Source organism: Dendronephthya gigantea, unplaced genomic scaffold (assembly GCF_004324835.1).
Source record: "Dendronephthya gigantea isolate DGI-Jeju-01 unplaced genomic scaffold, DenGig_1.0 000047F, whole genome shotgun sequence".
Taxonomy (NCBI): Eukaryota; Metazoa; Cnidaria; class Anthozoa; order Malacalcyonacea; family Nephtheidae; genus Dendronephthya; species Dendronephthya gigantea.
Window position 1 is genome coordinate 245,995 of NW_021163057.1, and position 20,833 is coordinate 266,827.

Genomic DNA, 20,833 nt, shown 5'->3' on the forward strand with positions numbered 1-20,833 from the left:
TACGGGGGGGGGACTGAAGTTCGATTTTGAAGCGAAGAAGTTTTGAAGGGGCGATTTCCTGGGAGATTTCGCGTGGTAGTCCTCGTGACATCAGCGTGATATTGTTGATATTACCATGATAGGATGCGTTTCATAATTTTATAAAACTTGCGCGGTTCGGTGAACGAAGCAAAAATGAGAAATTTTGTTAAATTTATACTTTTTATTGTTTTAAAAGAAAGCGTACTCGGTAGGTATATAATAGTACTCGGTATGTATGTTATTTTGTTTTGATATGCTTGAGGGATTTAAATGTCCTGGCCGCTGACAGTAGATGTTATACAGTGTTGTAACAGTGTTGTTGTTTCGTTGAATCAGCAAGTGACATTTTTACTCAAATAATTAACACATCACTGGTCATCTCCCACTATGTTGTCCTCGTGTAAAGGTTTCCCAGAGAGAATTTTCAGTGTGGATCCACAATAGTATTGGCATATTGTGAACTGTACATATCAAATACAATAGAACACAGAATGCCAGGTTATTGGTGTTACCACTATACTTGCCATTATAAATGTATATAGGTACCAGACAGCCAATACTATCCAATTCTTTTAAAAAGATTAAAAAGTGCCTTCTATCCTCACTATAATGTAGTACAGTCACTTGATGATGTTGTCAAATGATGTCAAATGTCATCAATGATGTTCTTAGGTGATGACAAAATGAGATCATGTAATAATAGGATTATTTGAAGATGTATTGGAAAGATGACAATGTATCTGTGGGAAATATGATAAATATATTACAAAAATGATAAAATTTATCTAGTGAGATGATGTATGTGTGATACATAGTGAAATGATATATTGTGTAGTGAAATGATGATGTAGTGGAATGATGTAATATAATAAAGTAAGATGACGATGCCATATAACTTTTAGATGTAATGGCATGATCAGGTACCAATTGGTATGTAGCGGGATGTTCCAATGAAATGATGTATTATATGTAGAAGGATAAAAAGGAAATATGATGGCAGATATGTGATACAATGATGCAATAGAATGATATGATAGAATGTATGGGATAGAAGTAGAATGTATGAGATGATGAGGTAGTAAAATTGTATATAGTGAGATGGCAAACTATTGAGATGATATGTATTTTTAAAATGAACTATAGATGGAAATAATGTATCATATCGAGGTAATTTGGTAGGATGCAAAATAGCAAGGTAACATTTAAGATGATAAGATGATGTAGTGGAATGATAATTGGCATGAGATGAGGATGTGTATGGTAATATGTGATATATTGCAGTGGGATATGTACTGAGTGAAATGATGATCTAATAGCTGCTGCTTCCAACTAACTAGGCCAGTCTTTGATAAAAACCTGCTTAACCAATGCTTGTCAGCTGTCATTGTTAACAAAACCATTGATGTTATTAGGGTTTCTTTGTAGCATTGTTGATACACATTATACAGACTTAACGTTTACTCTTCTGTCAAGGGCGCAAAGGGGATAGAATATATATGTTTGCCTGCTTCTTCCTACCTAAGCTACTTAGTAGAACGATCGCCATCTACGGTATAATGGTATTTCACTGGATGTAAAAGCTTGTACAAACATTTCTTTTGGTTACCAGGCAGGCAGAAGGCTTAACACTTCTCTGTGCAAGATTTCATAAAAAACAGTTATAGTTATATAATTTCTTTTTCAAATTATATGATAGTGGCGATGCACGTTTTTATCCCGTTCACATTCATTCGATGCATTATCTGCCGAACTCGTTCTCAGATTATAGAGATGCGTGAAGACAAAGATACACAAAAAATTAAAATTAACTCTTCTTGTACCTCTGGAACTACCCAAGAGGTAGAGTTTGAGATCAATTTTGGAGATAATTAGAACGAGAATTAAGTCAGTGAAATTGAAACCGATGCTTGGATTCGAACCACCGTGTCGTATGTAGGATCAAGGCCTTGAACCGGTACCACTTGGCCAAGTTTTTTTTTGCATGTATGATGTTTCAGAAAAAACCCCACATAGTCAATAAATTGAGACGTTAACTGATTACTAACGATAGAAGCCGTTACATAAAAATGCAAATAATATATTAAAACTTTAAGACCAATTGCGCACGATCTACTTCAAAATTTCCCGTCTTGAAAAAAGGAAATTATCAAACTAGTTGAATTTGAGTTGTTTTTTTTCAGTCTCAATTCTCAAATCCGGTTCCACATATTGTTTTTTAGTGAAACCACTTCTCTTTTGATAAAGTAGTTAATATAGTATTTACAATTTCTGTTTTCAGCAGTTTATGGGAGCACAAGCAGTCTGGGAAAAGAAAGCACACCGGATAAAGTAGAAGTCGGACAAAAAACTTCGTTTCGACTGTCTATATCAGGTTTGAGGTTGGCATGTACTTACTGTTTTGCAATTTACATCCATTTAATTCTAAAGTTGTACTTGATACATGTAGTAATTCCTGATGGTTACGTGTATATGATGTTATATAGGCAACAACGGTTGGGGAGTGTCCGTATTTTGCTTGATACTGAAAACCACGACGTTGCCACAACTATGTTATCAAATGTAAGCAACTGTATTATTTTAGACTTAGAGCAAGATAAGATAGTGGGTGAAAGCGATTTTCAGATCCACTTGCATATACGATTCATATAAAAGCTTGTCTGGTGTCCAAGCTTGTGAGGGTAGTTTGCTGAGTATACACAAAGCAGTGAAAATAAAATTGCAAATGACAATTAAATATGTGGATTTAGACCAGGATCAATTAATACCTGCATCTAACTTTATTATTGTTTCATTATCAAGGTAACATTAAGTGTAAACAAGTCTTCTTATGTGGACGTGTATGGTCAGGATGCTGGCGAGACTTATGTTATCTTTAACACAAGTTCATCCGTCAATATCAGCAAGTATGCCTGCATTGTTGAAATGATTTCTAGTTACATCCCCCATTTTGTAATTCAGAGCAATGTCTGAATGTTCTCTATTTTCAACAAATTTAGTCTTCACAGTTTCAAAGTCAAGGTGCATATTGTTCATTCATATTCCCTCGTCATCGTGAATATGGTGATTGGCTGGGTGTACTTCGTAGCGTGGTCGGTATCATTTTACCCCCAGGTAAAGCACACGAGCGATGAAATCAATCAACCGAAATTGGAAAAAATTTTCCTAACTGCTTTAATGCCAGATTTTGTTTGTTTGTCAATAGGTATACGTGAATTGGTCAAGAAAAAGGTAGCTGCTTGTGTGGAAAGAATAATGTATCGCCTAAGTGAAAGGCCTTTAGGGTTGTTTTTTCTTTGCATAACGGGGAGAGAGAGTTGTCATATTGTGAAATACAATTGAAAAAATTTTCCCTACAATGACGATTGTCTATTTTTGTTATTCAGCGTTATTGGTCTGAATTTTGATTTCGTCTGCTATAATCTTCTTGGGTTTATTGCATATGGCGTCTTCAACGTTGGAATGTTTTGGATTCCGAAAATCAAGGTGAGTAAACATTTCTTATAATGTTATACTTCTTGCTAGATCTGGTCCCATCGTACAGTTAAAAAAAAAGGTACCCAACGAACGAAAATTTGTAAGCAGTACACATGCCTATCGCCACAGGATACGTCAGAAAATCAAAACCCCGACATTGTGTTCAATGTTGGTCAAACTGGTGACATGTGAAGTATGGTATATAGTTCAGGAGATCAACGTTATTTCGCTCAATGTTCGCATTGTGTTCAATGTTGGTCAAACTGGTAACATTTGAAGTATACATATGTATCATCTATCAACATTATTTCGTTGTAGGCTGAGTACACGGCGAAGCATCCTAATGAAGATGAAGATCCAGTTGAAGTGAATGATGTTTTTTTCACACTTCATGCAATTCTTTTGACCATAATCACTGGCGTACAAATACTAATTTACGATGTGAGGTTTTGTCATACGTTGCTACTACCAAGTCTTTGTTTGCATGCATGAGAAACACTTGAGATTGAGAAAGTCTATTGAGTTTATACTTAGTTCGCATTTCTGTGCAAATTTCGGCACAAATTTTGCTCACGCGAAGGTTGGGTTATGTTAAGGTGTAGGAGAATACCGCTAATTGTTCGTATAGGTAAAGGATGTTGTTCATTAGCTAGTGCATCTAGTTCTTAAATAAGCACTTTTAAGCATTGCTGCGTGTTCTATTGAAAACATAAACATGTTCTGTAGAAAAAATGTGCATATACATGTTCCACATAGCATTAGAAATTACCTCATGTAGCTAATATTAAATCTTCAATGCAGATTTTAACTATACTTTTCGTATAGAGAGGAAACCAAGTTGTCTCCCTTTTGTGCAAGATACTGATATCTGTCTCTTGTTTGTTCGTGTTCATCGCGTTGATGGTAACCATCTTCACGGACAAAATAACTTGGCTTGACTATCTCTACTATTTCTCATATGTCAAAATTGGTGTGACATTGATTAAATATATCCCACAGGTTAGTATACACGACGTCATTTAGATGTACTAGTATAATATGTATCATTATCATTGCGACAATGCTAGCCTACATCATCACGTTTTCTTTTTCATAACATCCAAATCGTTATGGTCATGTTTATGTGTGAAAAAGTAAAGTGTTCAAGTGAAGTCGACTGGTCACTCAGACTGGTGATATCTCGGCTGTATTTCGAGTGTCCCCTTTGGAACCATGCGACTTTGTGCGACAAAAATATGTTTTACTTTTCAAATTAATCATTGTCATTGTTCTCGTTCTTCGTATAGGCGTATATGAACTTTCGAAGGAAGAGCACAGTTGGTTGGAGCATAGGAAATGTTCTACTAGATTTTACTGGCGGTTCTCTTAGTATACTTCAGATGATTATTTTATCTTACAACAATGGTAAAGTTTTTGAACATTTTACAGTACTTAAATGCTTTGTTTTAAGAAGACCATAGCCCATCATTCCCGGGGCTCCAGGCTTTAAATGAAGGGTATGGTAACTCCCCCTTACCATATGAATCCTTTTCCCAGAATGGGTATATAAGCACGCAAGTTTTTTGTTGCAATCTCGCTCTAGTCTATAGTTAATAACTCACTATTAGTAACCATACTAAGCTAGTATTTTCTGGTACTAAGCTTTGGAGTGTTCATCAGTTTTTTCGGCATAAATTTTCCTTATGCAACAGTACACCTATAGGGGTTTTGTTATCTTATTCAAATATATTTGCACTCACCAAGTGCTGTGTTTATTATTTACTTGCAGATAGTTGGGATGCCATCTTCGGTGACCTGACGAAATTTGGCTTAGGCTTGATATCTGTTCTCTTCGATATATTGTTTATAATTCAACATTATCTGTTATATCCTCAATCGAAACATCAAGACTATGAATGTATTCAAGATTATGAGGAGGAGCATGCAAACGGCAAGCCGGCAGCTCCAACTTAGGGTCGTTGTTGAGAATCCACATATTATATTGCCACAAAAAAAACTCATATAGTATCTACTTCTCATTAACAACAGGACTATTCAAGTAATTTGTGCAAATCTGAGCGAAGCCGCAAGCGCTACACATTACATGGCATGATAATAATTTTTTACTAATTATAGATATCTAATTATTAAATATTAACTTTTTCAATGAATCGTATAATGTCAATAAAGGCGTCCTGATTTTACTGCGATTTTAGATGCAAAAATACTTTTAATAATCGATGCGATAATAGTGAAAATGTAGACGAGTGAAAAATTACGAATACTCAGAAAAAGGGCATCACATATCACAATCATTCGCTTCTTTGCAGTTTGCATGATTTGCGTCAAAAGAAAGTCGCATTAAAATTTAACGAGCCTTTGACGCTTAGCACTAGTAAGAAATTTTTGATTCACTGCCCTAGTGATTCAGCCAATTTACCAACCTTGAACTATAGACGCGTTCATTCCTTTTTCTTTTTAAAATTGTTCAAATATTGTTCAAAATCGTAAAATTGTTCAAATATTGATCACTAATCGTTCTTAAAATCAAAAGAACTGTTTTGCGAGTTCTGTTTTGACAAAACATCGTTTACAATTCTCATACTATCATCCACAATAGCGAAAGTCTCTTTGTCTTTTCGCAGGGTGAGTAAACTTAATGCATTCTAATCGTGCATGAATAGCATACGTTTTTTTGACTCACACTGTATAGTACGGTATCAGGGCCTCACAGGATCTTCTGAATGACCCAATAACAAAGAAAACCAATACCGCCTAAAACTATTGCGAATGCAATCCTGAGAGGCAAAAAGGCCCAAGAACTATTCAATTCTTTGTGAATGGCTTCTACCTGCAGGAAGGTTTCGGCTGTGGTACCTGAATTATCCACCACATGAGTTGCCAATTGACACTTTTCATCCAACGGCATCTGCGAGGCCATCCTTTGTTCAGCTTGCTCTCTCGTATAATCATTTCTTTCCATTAATCGGCGAAGCTGGGTGTCTTGGTCACTACAGGAAGAAATAATTTCTATAGAGTTTGTATATATAGTATCTGCCATACTAACAAGGTAAATATGATACATGTATGCAACTCATTAGCTAAGACTCTGTTGATGCACAAAGGACCTAATCAGCATGCCGGTATACCGTATACGCCTCTAAATTTCACATGTCCTACGAACTCGTCCATTGTTATCATTGCTTTCACAGACTCGTTCTTGCATATTTTTTCAAAATTACACACAAAACTATACTATATTATAGAATTCATTTCGTTAGCGAAAGCGAACGATAGTTAGTATTAATAGTAAACTTTACCAATAGGCAACTATTATCTTGTTCATGAACGGTGCAAAAACGCCAGACTCAAACAATAATGGGACTTCCAAAACAGCAAACCGACGTCCTGTTGAAATCACAAAAGTTCTCTGCTAGTAAAATTGTTCCTCCAAATTATACACGATAGTCCAGGGATGGATCCAGCATTTTGGCTGACTGATAGATGTTTTGAACAATATCATTCTCAAGGTTGAATATCCTATATTCAAGTATACCATGGTTGAATGTACCATGCATTCTTGGGCATATTATGGACACTATATTCGAATATACCATGTTCCGGTACATTCGACCTTACCTTAAATTCGGAATATAGCAGAATATGGTTTACTCGACCATGGTCGAATATATACCGGAATATGGTGCGCATCGGTCTGGACCGCTCCTGTCTATCGGATACGCAAGAACGACGGTCAAGGTACTTGTCGTCGCCGGTGCAAATACATTTCTATAATCACATGCAGCAATTACAGACCGAAGGTGCCTGGGTAAAGGAAAATTTAATTAGGTATACCCGAAAACAATAAAATCCAAAACAACTAGAAAGAACGTCTAATGATTAATAAAACGGCCACGTGAGTTTGCAAAAAGTTGTAACGTGGAAGCGCGATACTGTGCTGAAAATGTTTATTTTTCAGACAAATGAGTATCAGTGAAAATAGAAATTTTGGTTTAACATGCACTTATTTTGACATGTTGTTTTTAGCTTTGGTCTTAGTTGGAATCAGCATTTGGTGTAATACTCTATTTTTGAGTGAAATAGTACAATATATTAAATTTGCCTGATATATATACATACGTATTCGACCATGGTCGAGTCTACCCGAAAACTGCGTATTCGACCTTAGTGGAGTCTGGCGGAAAACGGCGCATTCGACCATGGTCAAGTGTACTGGAAACAGGGCCGCCGAGAGAAATTGTGGGGCCTAGCTCAAAATTTTTTCTGGGGCCATATGACGTCATGGTTTTAAATATCTTAAAGTATTTCAAAGCGTTGTGCAAAGGTTTCACAAACTTTTTTACAAACAATATCAACATATCTTCAAAATTAAAATAACAATAACTGTCACTCGTACTTTCGACTAGTGTGCGAATACACCAAGCCCAACATTTTTTAAGGTTCTTTAATCTTAGGTTCTTTCTTAAGTCAGGGGAACCTTCAGGTTTGGGGCCGGGGGCTCCCCCCCTCTCGGCGGCCCTGCATGCAGTAACCAAGTGAAATAATTTTCACGAGAATATTACATCAAATTTCACCAGAAATATTCACTTTTTAAATAATAGTATCATTGAAGCAGGTATGTAAGTAGAGTAATTTGGTAGCCTTTACCTTCTAAAAACATTTTTAATATTTTCCACAAGATTGCTTTACGGATAGCAGGATGTGTACAGCTGTTGAGTAATCTTCGTTTTTGTGGATCAGAGAAAACAACATCTCCCAACATATTTCTGTTTATTTCACCAGTTGGAAGAAGAATGTCTTCTCCAAAACTTTTGACAATATTTCTCCATGCTGGTTTACCTGGTTCTACCACTGAACAAAGAAATTTGAAAGTCATTACCATGGCCAGGATAGAGGGTAGAAAATGGTCAAGATCTTCTAATATTTAGTGAAGAGGTTTAGTTTCTTAAATCAGGGGTTTCTTCTTAATCTTCATCAGTTATTCAATGCTTGATTTGCCATGGTGCACATTTCAATGTTTAATATTAAATAATTGCATGCCAAATTTTATTATGAATATATGACAATTTTTTAACTTTATGCTGAAGATCCTCAGCGTAGGCTACACAGAATGCATCCTGGTTAATATGTTTATTTTGCATTCTGGTACGGTTTAATTAGATGTGTGGTGATTATATACTTTCATTAATTAAACCAGAGTAGCAATAATTGTGATGGATTCCCAGATATGTTTATATACTTACGCCTATGCAAAATGAATTAAAATGAACATACATAGCACATGCAAATGATGCAATCAACCCACCTTCCCGAGCAATTTTGTCAGCATCAATAAAAATATCTTCAATTTGTAGCTGCTGTAACATAAGTGAGACAGCACTCTTACCAGTTGCTATCCCTCCTGTTAGACCAACAAGAAACATGGCAACAATGCAGACAGAGCCCCCTTCACTAGACAAAAAGTCGTAGGTTCAGTCCTTCTTCGATAACTCTCAAAGGTTGTTAAATTGTTTTTAAAAATGTATGCATCCCAGTAACCCAATAAATATTTTTGAAATAATAAAAGTTAATCCAGTTGCGTTGTGAGTTCAGTGACGTATAAGATATATCCACTGAGCTATATAATTGCTGCCGCAGCGAGGTCGCCTTAAAGTGCCTATAAAACCCAAAATTAAACCACTAGCTCTAGAACAAGTTCCGTGTATATACGTACGCACCATAATGCATCGCGCTTGAGCTCGGTTAGCCACCAAACTATAGGGCTCATTCCAATAAGAAGCAAGGGCGTTGATATATAAATATATAATAATTAATAATAATATATAAGCGCCCTGATAAAAAGGCTTAGCCTCAAGAGCTTCTCACCAATCGGTAGTTCGTTGTCAAGATCTAAAGCATAGGCGGTGGTCCTCTGTTTAGGCAGAATTGGTGAAATAATAACTTGGGCAGCTTGTCACTCGAGAGACGAGAAGTTTTGCTTGGGTTTATTTGCCTTCCTTCGTCCCTCAAAACATTTAAACAGGAAAGAGATAAGAGGATCAGGTGTATTGCTTTCAAGAAGAATGAGACAGTGTAGTAACTAAAGAAAGCGGTGAATTTTTTATGTGTATCACACTGTATAAAATAAACTCTGTACATAAAACAAAATTTAGCAAACTATATTATTTATAAAAATGAATGCATTATTATGTACACTTATATTTCCGTCTGCATGTGATTCCAGTTCCAGTTTTTTTTTGTTTCTATCGTTAACATTATTTAAAATTTGTTTTGATTTATGGTACATTAATTAACTATACCGTGTATTTATTTATTTGCGAATCATAGTTATTTTCTTTACTATAACGTTTGTATATTGATTATCCATTACCTATTTACAGTATATAGCATAAGATCTAGACTGAAATGGTACTTTACTGATACTTTCACAATTGCACTCTTCCATGCACTTCACACACATGCATTGACACATTCCACTCCAATATACTGGTTTCGGTTTTAAGTATATTGTTAATCTTAAAATGCAATTAACCTTTCTCACGATGACAAATATGCCGCCATTTTTGGGGTACTTTTTTTCAAACCCGTAAGCGTAACTCGTAAGGGTGACTGTCTTCAAATTTATTCTTCAAATGGTCTGTTGATTCTAAGAAAATCGCTTTTCATTTGAGAACATTGAAAGTGCCCCAAAAACGTCATCGTGAGAAAGGCTAATGTTAATTTGCCTAGCAATATGACGTTATCCAAAATCCTACGTCTACGACTACTATCAATATGAGACATACTTTTACCATAAATAAAGTATCAACTTCAACATATTTTCCTCTTATCTGGCTACGTCTGACACTTCCAGCTGACACTGAACTTCTGCGTCGCCAAATAACTGTAGTTGATCCACGATAATCGAGAGACAAAAATTTACCGGATGATAAAGGTTGGATGTTCAGCTTAAAACATAAGTACAGATGAGAATATATATATGTGTGTGCAAATGCCGGTTTTTGGTTTACACTGTCAAATGCTTGGTTTACTTTCAAAGTGTCTGTGATCACAGTTGCAATTTTGACTTGTGAAATTCAGTACTGAATATTACGATGAAATAACTTACGATTTGTTGGTATTATATATATATATATATATATATATATATATATATATATATATATATATATATATATATATATATATATATATATATATATATATATATATATATATATATATATATATATATATATAGCAAATCGTTTAATTTCCTGGGATTTGCTGTTTGAAAATTCTAATCCTGATCACGAAAAATTTAACTTTGTAAACCGGGCCTTACAATGTAAAATGCCCTTTGTTTAACCCGTTGCCTGAAATATAGTAAAACTAACAGGAATTAAGGATATTGAAGTATAGTGAAACTGATCTCACCAGTTCTTCATCATCGACTATCACCTCTCGAAATCTCAGGTAAAACAGATCAGCCATGTAAAGTAGCTTGGAACAAGCTAACTGTGGATCTTTACTAGAACAGCTTTTCGCCAAGATAACAATGCCTTTGCAAAACAAACTTCGCAAATGGTTGAGAGTTATATCATAATCTTGTAGTCCACGAAGCAATTCCTGACATTTTTTTAAATAATTCTCTGGTATCTTTTGTTCTGAACACCATTTTTCGTTCAACTTATCGTCTACAGATAAAAAGTGAAACAGTGATATATTTAACGTTTAACTATATGATAACAGAGTATAACTGCATGCGTACACCGACGAAATTCTGCCGTATATGAATATTTTTTAATTCCGATCGTACAAAATAATTGTGCTAACATGCTGCCGGACAGACTGTCCGCTGAAGTCAATTGCCGTACGAGAGAGTCACCTTTTTGGGCCGGACAATGGACATATAGTACAAAGACTTTATTCACTAGCACAATCTGTATAGAGGCCTATTATGAAGGGCCTATACTATTTAGGGAACTAATATCAACCCAAAATTAGTCAAATGCGTTAATCTACCCTCTTTCAAATCACATCTAGCAATGACGTTATCCAAAACCCTACATCTACGACTATATGTATGCAATTTGAGGAAATCAGACCAATTAGCGGGGTCGGCGCGTCACCTTTTTGAGCCGGACAAATCGGGACAATGGACAATACAAAGACATTTTTTGTATCCTGTTAATGAATGCAGCCTGTCTGGTAGCGAAGACTAGTCGGCTGTAGCCAAAAATGATTTTCATGCATGCAAATTTAAATCGGTTCTGAGAGTGTTTGTCTGTTAAATTCCACTCTGTCTGACGATGATTAGTGTTATGATAAAGCTGAATCGATCTATAGTCTCATAATCACGAAATGATGTAATAAATTTTAGCTCATACATATATATAGACGGATTCATCTGGGTGCATAAATTGATCTTTGCTTGACTTGATTGATATCTTATATTGGCTATATATAGACATATATTTGAAGTTTCACGATTAGACTGGTATATGATATACATTGAGTAAAATATGTTCACATTTTATTAGGAGATATTTATTACGTCTCCAAAAAAAATTCCCAGATATATATTCCTTCATAGATATATAATTATGACATAAATAGCTTACATCTTACATCATGCACAAATATCATATGATTCATATCATACATGCATATACCTTATTTGGTTTCGAATTTTCTTTTCCAGGATCTTAGCAAAATAAATTTTTAGAATATTTAAATATTTTTAGAATTTTTAGATATTGTATAGAATTATCATGAAATAAATACTATACTTTCAGCTGTATATGTCGCTATTTTTACATACATGCATGCATGAGCGACAATTACAACATGAATTTCAACTTATATATAGACTAACTGACGGCGTCTCGCAAACAATAAAGCAGCTTACTTTGCAGTCGTTTCCCTTACAATTTCCCTCGTGCTTGCATTCGTTTCAGTAGAAAAGCGGAAAGATAGGTTGTTCTATATATATAGAACACTAAATATTGATGTAAAATTATTAACTGGTTTGATATTTGATATACGTACCTAAGCGAACTTCTTGCAAACATTCTTGAAGATATTTTTGAAAAAATCCAATAACTCGTATTCTAGCCTGATAATATCGTGCTTCCGATAATAAAGAATAAAGTGACGCTTCTTTAAGATAATTGACCAAGGAGCCAATATCGGTGCATGATAGCTTTCCTCGTTGCTCCAAAATCTCGAAATATTTTAGCGGATTACGACTCTCCAGAATCGACCTTGGTAAGTCATCTCTAAATGAGAATTCTAAGATATCCTTTTCTTTTTTGCCAATATTATCATGAACGCATAGAAGAAAATTGTCGTACAACTTCTTAGGTGACTCCAGTGTCACGATTCGTAGCTCTTTTTGTTTTATTTGATTCATATATGGCCGGAGATAAATTACAACCAAATTGTTCTCCCACACTGACCGCCAACAGGCTGGCAATACATCGCGTATAAATTGGCATTTATGATGTACAACTATATAAACCGTCTGCCGGGACGACACTGAAGCGTTCTGGCGAATAGTGAAATGAGACGTGGCACATTGTGATTAGTTTCATATATTGAAAGGGACAAAGGGGTTTTCCCGTTGTATAAGCATTCTCGCGATTTTTGTGGGATATAGCTACATTTGAACCTACGTCAATGGTGCAATAGCTGCTTGTAAAGAGATACTGAGTGGGAAGTTTCAAATACGATATTCAATTCCTTTTGAGTAACGACGAATTGAGATTGTTGAAGATTTCAAAAACTTTTGCTAACACTGGATAGCACGTTGAGTCTATAAAAACCCAAATTTTTTTAAGTTTGGTAAATCGTTTGGTAAAGATTTTCTTACGCCGTATTGCGATGACAGAACGACCGTATACATATAAACGCCTGTATAGCAAGACTACTCTAATGATATCAAATGACATTTAACTTTTTTGTGAGAATTGAGAAACCTGCTACCAAGATATACTCATTATATATATACGAGCGTTAAAAGTATAGATTTAAAGTCCAAATATCGTTGCCTTTTTTCATCCTGCATGTGTGCTGCGTGGTAAGAGTTACAGCTTCTTGACGTCAGTTAACTCTATATACGATGTAACGCCGACAGTGCATGTGATGTTAGACGGATGTTAACTATAGAGAATATAAACTTCTTCAACCGCTTTCAAGCGTAAGAAGAATAACTATACTTTTGCTATAGTATAGGTTCTATATTATAGCTATAGAAAAAGGGCTGTAAGCCGCTCTTTTGATGCGTGTGTTTCTTTTAACACTGACACGCATAAAGACGCGTTTTTGAATTCAAAACGTTCTTGACTAGAAGCGGAATCTGTTTCTATGAACGGCTAAATCCATTCCATACACTTCGGGATTACACTGAATGAGCCATTTTCTTGACTCTTGTACGTGTTTTCGTAAACACGCGTAGCCTATACTCGAGCTCGATTTCTTACTGATAGTTACAACCCAGAACTGCATGCAGGCATACCAAACAGAACAATTTAATTTATCTATTTATTTGATATATAAGGAAACATTTAAAATTACTGCATAGCCCTTATATTATCTATAAGCCTGGATAAATCTTATGTGAATGAATCCAGTGATTTAAATTGTTTTTGAAACCGAAAATTTTTTGCAATATTTATACATCTTCATGACTATATATAAAACCTATGTATACATATGTCAAACCGCGGATGTATTTTGCATTACATAATGCGACAATATTCAATGGCCTTCTTGCATGATTGGTGTTTTTTTGGTTAATACCTTTTTCCAGAAATTTCTTCGGTCCAAAGACTAAAATTGTCACCTTTGTAAAAATGCATGAATCTCAGCAGTCAGCAATATATAGGTAATTATTATATACACAAGTGCCAGATATGAGGTATGCTGCAATTTTATTGGTTGGCTACTAGACAGATATTAGCTCATATCTGTCTAGTAGAGAAAGTTAACAAAATGGCTGAAAGATTTGGGGAGTTGAGTGAAATATAAATTCAAGCTTTAGTTGATAATAGCACACCAAAATGCACCGAAAGGGCGACAAAGCTTGTGTAGATAATAAAACAGTTATTCGGCTCAGTCTCGTCGTATATGGCCGATAGCCGAGTTCGCAGAATAACTGTTAAGTATTAACCCTATATTGATAAAACAGTCACTATGAGAACAAAGACGTGGAGAGGAATTTAGATGAATTTTCTTCCAGAAGTTTCCGCCATCTGAAACGAACAGCCGCATGACATAAATAACGCGCTCAATCAAAACGGTGCAATTAATTATTAAAATATACCAGAACATTCGAAAATCTTTCATTATATATGATTCCGACATGTGAGGGTTAAACAATTGTTTTAACAATGCACATTTAATGTTTGATATCGCATTTACAATATTTACATAAAAACTAAAACTTTATATGCTATATAGCTAGTTACCGAGTGTTTGGTTTTGTTTACCGCTAATATCGGTAAGAAATCATTAACACCCTCTAAAATCTTTATTTATTTAATATCGTTGTATTATACTTAAGGATTACTCACAGTTTACTAAAAGTTCAGCCCCGTGCTTATTTGTCTTATTTATATACGCGCGGTATCCGCGCAGTTTGGAACTTTGTAAGGTAAACTATAATTCGAAGCAAGCATGCACGTAAATGTTAGATTATGTTATATTGGCTGATACGCAAAATATAAGCGCGGGATTAATTTGCCATGATCCATACTGCATAAATTATGCATGCTTTCAATAATTTCAGTTGAATTAGAGTATTTCCTCATATATATGGTAATAATAAACTTGGGCAACTGATGCAACTATTATTATCATGCAGTTATTGTTATTTATATTATTTCACGGTGCTTTATTTTAGGTGGAAAAAGTAATCATTTCATCGCAGCGATCAAAATGATAAAAGTGTGCATATTTATTTTCCTATATCGTATCACGTAGTACCAACTACCAAGTAAGCGGAGGTGACCAAACGTCGCACGTTTAGATATTTTACGCATACATATGTAAAACCATACAATTTACCAGCTTTCTATTTTCACGTCCCAACATGCAGGCGTTAAAAAATAAATATATAATTAGGCACGTAAATGGTACTGAGATGAATGGGCTAGCTGCATGTATACAACTCTCCTGATTATTATACGAGTCAGTGCATGCATGGTTTAACAATAAATATGATATTACATATATATATATAAACAGGATTTAATTATTTGAAGTTGATATACGTACCTAAACGAACTTCTAGTAGACGTTTTTGAAGATACTTTTGAAAAAACCCAATAACTCTGATTTTAGCCTGAAAATGTCGTGCTTCCGAAATTAAAGGAGAAAGTGAGGCTTCTTGAAGAAAATGAACCAAGCAATCAATGTCGGTCCACGATAGCTTCCCTCGCTGCTCCAGAATGCTGAACCACCTCAACGGATTACGACACTCTAGAATTGACTTTGGCAAATCATTTCTAAACGAGAATTCGAAAATGTCCTTTTCTTTTTCACCGATATTCCTGTGAATGTTCAAAAGTAAATTGTCGTACAACTTCTTCGGTGACTCCAAAGTCACCGATCGTAACTCTTTGTGCTTTATTTTAATCATATATACACGTATATATATATAATCAGAATAGAAGTTTATATTAGTTAGATTCGTTTCCCGCAACCCCCAACAGAACAGACTGACCGCAATGTCTGCATGTCTCTTTTTTATATGCTGGCGAGGCGGAGATGACGGTGATAGATGATGGGCTTTTTTATTGAAAGGGTTTTCCCCTTCCTAAATAACTTTTTCCAGAACTTTCTTTAATGTCAAAAACAATGCTAAAACAAACAGCCGGGTCAAAAATAGCCTACCTAAAACCCAAAACTGAGCAGGTCTGAAACACTACCGATAATTTTCCTTCTCATTGGCGTTCATGATCACGGAGGATGCTTTACAGAGCACTAGCTTAATCTAGCCTACTAACTAATGATGTCCGCTGCCGATCGGTATGTCGATCAATGCCATATCAATGCCAGTTATGGTCAATGCCATAATAGTCAAAATTGCCATAATAGTAAGAATTTCAGTGCCATAATAGTAAAAAATTACACATGCATGTAAGTAATTTATGCAAAGTGGGTACAAATTAAGGGTATTATAATGTATATAGTGTCAAGTTGATAATAATTGCACTCAAATAAACGCAATATTACACCATTTTAAATCGAAACATATAGCTAACCATCAAATATTTCATTTTGTCATTTTACCGCTGCATGTCATCAAAATAATATGGGGTTTTATTCTATTTTATTAAGGAGGACTAACTGATCAAACTTTCGAAACTGACCAAACTTTGCCTATATCTATATTGCGATCACATTGCATGACCTTATATGAGAATTAAACCATTATAATTATATTTATAGAATTTTTTTTTAAGACATAATGCCATCAAGTATACTTGTTGCATATATATCTATAGTCATGCAAAACTACCCCTGAGAGAATCGGGTGGGGAGTGTATCCGAATTTACCCTTTTGCCGGTTTCACTGTTCACAGACTCACAGTAGAGCATAAAAGACCGGCGATTTGACGGACGTTCTGTTGAAGATTCCCCCAAGGAGGATATCTTTGCATTACTATATTAGTCAGAAATACCGCCAGTACGAAACTCCCACACCAATAAATGACATTGGCAGTTTTCGCTGTTCTTCTTGTAGTTTCCGATTGTATGTCTTGCGCATGCATGTCAGGTCCACAGGAATTACATACATGGCTATGGTAAAATAATTCATGCAAGATCTTATACTATTCAAAGATCGAAGAGCCATTTTCAACCAAAATTAATCAGATATTTACATTTTTATTTTGAAATCATACCTAGTACTGAACTTGTAACAAGTCCAGCAAGTGGTAATGACAAACACATTATTACAGTGAACGACATGTTCAATTCATGTAAATCTCGCCTCAGAATAAACTGCTGAAGAACTTTAGCTTGTACTGAACTTCTGCGTCTGAAAACCACTGGCGTTCTTCCACGACCATCGAGAGATAAAAATCTACCTGACAAAAAAGGCTTGATATTCAGCTAAAAATAGAAAAATCTATAATGAGAATACACCACAATAGGATATAATGGTCTTCAAAATATTACTCATAACACAAAGTAACTCGTAATCATCTCTTTAAACTGAAATTATCTTTAAAAGAGAGGAAGAGGAAAGAGTTTAAAACATAGCTTACCAGTTCTTTATCAGCGACTATCACTCCCTCAAATCTTTGGTAAAATAGATCAGCTAAGTAAAGCAGCATGAAACAAGCTGACTGGGAATCATTACTAGAACAACTCTTTACCAATATGACCATTCCTATAGAAAATAGACTCCGCAAATAGTTTAAAGATATATCATAATCTTGTGCCCCTCGAAGCAATTCCTGACATCTTTTCAAGTAGTGCTTTGGCAGTTTTTGCTCTGAACACCATTTCTCGTTTAACTTATCGTCTAGAGCAAAATATACGAGTAAACCATTATTAGAAATTGGAATATGCCAGGACACTTGATTAAGATACTCGTATAGCCGGTGTATTTGAGAATTTAAATTTTAGTAATGATTGTTATAAATTTGCTATATTTGTACAGCGGATAGTAAAATTTGGATTCTTGCCAATTGGCCTTTTCCCGAAAGCACTGACCTCCAAAACAGAGATATTAATGATAGGTCAACTCCAAGAGAATGTTAATCGAAAATCCAACACGAATTCGTGGATTTATCCAAATATATAACATTTAATTCTCACTCATTCGCCCCCTAAATTTAGGAGAGTTTGGTATACCAAATTTCTTGCGAAATAATGTCATATTTTCTATTGTGTATCATATTTTCTAATGTCATATTAACTTGTCTTTTAGTGACTAACAGTGACCTTTTTAAGTGCAAGTTCCTGTATATGCCTAATGCCTGATCAAATGCTTAGTTGACGATAACTATAAATATACGTCATATATATATTCCAGAAGACCAGAACTTTAGATTTGGTCATAGACCATGCATATATACATATATATATGATATGATCATAACCATGCAGAAATTAATGACCATGCATGGTCGTTATACAAGATTATAGATATAAGATATATAAGAATCGTTATATAATATATACCCGATTTAATTCTTCGAATTTGATATTATATACGTACCTAAACGAACTCCTGGTAGACGTTCTTGAAGATATTTTTGAAAAAAACCAATAACTCTGATTTTAGCCTGAAAATGTCGTGCTTCCGAAATTAAAGGAGAAAGTGAGGCTTCTTGAAGATAATGAACCAAGCAATCAATGTCGGCCAAGATAGCTTTCCTCGCTGCTCCAGAATGCCGAACCATCTCAACGGATTACGACACTCTAGAATTGACTTTGGCAAATCACTTCTAAACGAGAATTCGAAAATGTCCTTTTCTTTTTCAACCATATTTCTGTGAATGTTCAAAAGTAAATTGTCGTACAACTTCTTCGGTGACTCCAAAGTCACCGATCGTAACTCTTTGTGCTTTATTTGAATCATATATACACGTATATATAATCAGAATAGAAGTTTATATTAGTTAGATTCGTTTCCCGCAACCCCCAACATGCAGACTGACTGCAATATCTATATACATAATTATTTCTTTTTATATATATATGCTGGCCGAGCCGGAGCTGACGCGGTGATGAAATAGGGTTTTCCCCTTTGGAAGGAGTTTCTTTGTATATACATGGCACATGCACTCGGCTTTTTCCGAGAGAACAATATTGACGATTGGAATTAAGCCATATACATAATGGCATGTGTAACATATTTATGTCTGTTTAAACGGGAAACAATGAAATTTATTACATTCATTCCATAAATTCCTGACAATACGAGAATAAGTCTGTACGACTGTAAGACGTGTGAACATGCATCCATAACCTCGTATATACATCGTGCTATCGTCTATAAAAAGTATTGAGTCATCTTCAACTACCTCGTTTCTTCTTGTCCATTATTATTTTTTCCGGACGTTTATTAATATGTATAACAAAGACCATACAGCCATGTATGGCCATGAAGACCATGTCTGTATTCATAAAGGGAGGATCGAGTACCACAAGGAAGAAAAAAAAAGGGGCATTGCCAGTGGTCTTCGTTATACATATCAATAAACTTCCGGAAATAATAAGAGGTAGCTAATATAACTACGGCTAACATGTGGGCGGAAAAATAGAATATGTGGTCGTTGAAGATGACTCAATAATTTTTATGGGTGATATAGCACGATGTACAGGTTTATGGATGTTCACGCGCATATCTCCAGTGCAAATACAGGTTATATTCAAGAAAAAATCAACGCAGTAAATGTATATGCCAAAAATGAGAGAATGCAACTGAATTTGAAAAAATAACCCCCTATTTAAAGGTGGAAGAAAATCAAGAAATATTCCTGGAAAGGGTAACAAGTTATAAACTGCTTGGTTTATATGGATTGACGACGACTTGAAATGGAGTACTAATACAGAGCACATCGTCAATAAAGCTGCGAAACGATTGTAATTGATAAAACGGTTCTTAAAAGTTATATTTGGCACCGGAAAAGAATCTAATAGTGTTTAACACATCTCTAATTCAAGCTGTGCTTGAGTACGGTGCCCAAGTTTGGCACGGGAGTCTATAACTTGTAAACAATGTTAGGACATTAATTGAGAGGATTAAAAGGAGAACGCTTAGAATAATTTACCCCGAAAGGACGTACGAAGAAGCACTGGCTTAGTGTGGTATTAAAACCCTAGAGAACCGTAGAGATATTATATGTAAAAACTTGATTAAGAACATGATAGATCCTACACATAAGCTACATGACCTTCTGCCCGCAACGGTTAACGGAATTAGGGAACGTGAGACAAGACTGAATCATGTGACAAGATTTATAAGTTTAAATACAGGATGGAGCGGTTTAAAAACAGTCCAATTGCCTTTGTCATAGTCATAGGTAATATAATTTGTAAATGGAGTGATCTTATAACGACTGATCGTAAATTTTAAAAGTGTATATTTCCCGTTTTTGGTTGTAATTTCGATTGTAATTTGCTGCTCGGCTACCAATTGGCAAACATTTTTATAATAATAATTAAAAAAAATCGCTTTCCTCCAACCTTCAACAGATTGATTCCAATGTATACATTTCCCTTTTAATTAATAGCCTGGATCGACGATGTCATGACACTTATTACTTATTACATGCATGACAATTATTTTTTTGGTAGAACATTTTAGCTGGAAATGCATGTCTCAAACTCGAATGAG

The 20,833-nt window shown here is 35.0% G+C and overlaps 3 protein-coding genes across 6 annotated transcripts; 1 reads left to right on the plus strand and 2 right to left on the minus strand.

Moving 5' to 3' along the window:
- The first annotated feature begins 45 nt into the window (after positions 1-45).
- Positions 46-5,892, plus strand: LOC114527905 (cystinosin-like). Of its 3 annotated transcripts, none has more exons than XM_028549620.1 (11): positions 46-1,975; positions 2,300-2,392; positions 2,505-2,580; positions 2,821-2,924; positions 3,018-3,132; positions 3,224-3,249; positions 3,405-3,504; positions 3,814-3,936; positions 4,321-4,494; positions 4,782-4,899; positions 5,264-5,892. In XM_028549620.1, exons 3-11 carry the CDS (start codon positions 2,569-2,571, stop codon positions 5,446-5,448), a joined length of 957 nt encoding a protein of 318 aa, XP_028405421.1. In that variant the 5' UTR covers positions 46-1,975; positions 2,300-2,392; positions 2,505-2,568; the 3' UTR covers positions 5,449-5,892. The 3 variants fall into 3 exon arrangements, with proteins under 3 accessions (XP_028405421.1, XP_028405419.1, XP_028405420.1); XM_028549618.1 differs by having other exon boundaries at positions 46-229; positions 2,300-2,399; XM_028549619.1 differs by having other exon boundaries at positions 46-2,392.
- A 91-nt stretch (positions 5,893-5,983) lies between these two features.
- LOC114527906 (dephospho-CoA kinase domain-containing protein-like) lies at positions 5,984-9,045 on the minus strand. Of its 2 annotated transcripts, none has more exons than XM_028549622.1 (4): positions 8,882-9,045; positions 8,143-8,346; positions 6,795-6,882; positions 5,984-6,485 (listed from the first exon to the last, which is right to left on the minus strand). In XM_028549622.1, the coding sequence occupies exons 1-4, from the start codon at positions 8,916-8,918 to the stop codon at positions 6,203-6,205; spliced, it is 612 nt and encodes a 203-aa protein (XP_028405423.1). In that variant the 5' UTR covers positions 8,919-9,045; the 3' UTR covers positions 5,984-6,202. The 2 variants fall into 2 exon arrangements, with proteins under 2 accessions (XP_028405423.1, XP_028405422.1); XM_028549621.1 differs by having other exon boundaries at positions 8,801-9,045.
- A 1,142-nt stretch (positions 9,046-10,187) lies between these two features.
- LOC114527794 lies at positions 10,188-12,889 on the minus strand. Its single transcript, XM_028549486.1, has 3 exons — positions 12,526-12,889; positions 10,912-11,171; positions 10,188-10,442 (listed from the first exon to the last, which is right to left on the minus strand). The coding sequence occupies exons 1-3, from the start codon at positions 12,887-12,889 to the stop codon at positions 10,221-10,223; spliced, it is 846 nt and encodes a 281-aa protein (XP_028405287.1). The 3' UTR covers positions 10,188-10,220.
- Positions 12,890-20,833: the final 7,944 nt, after the last annotated feature.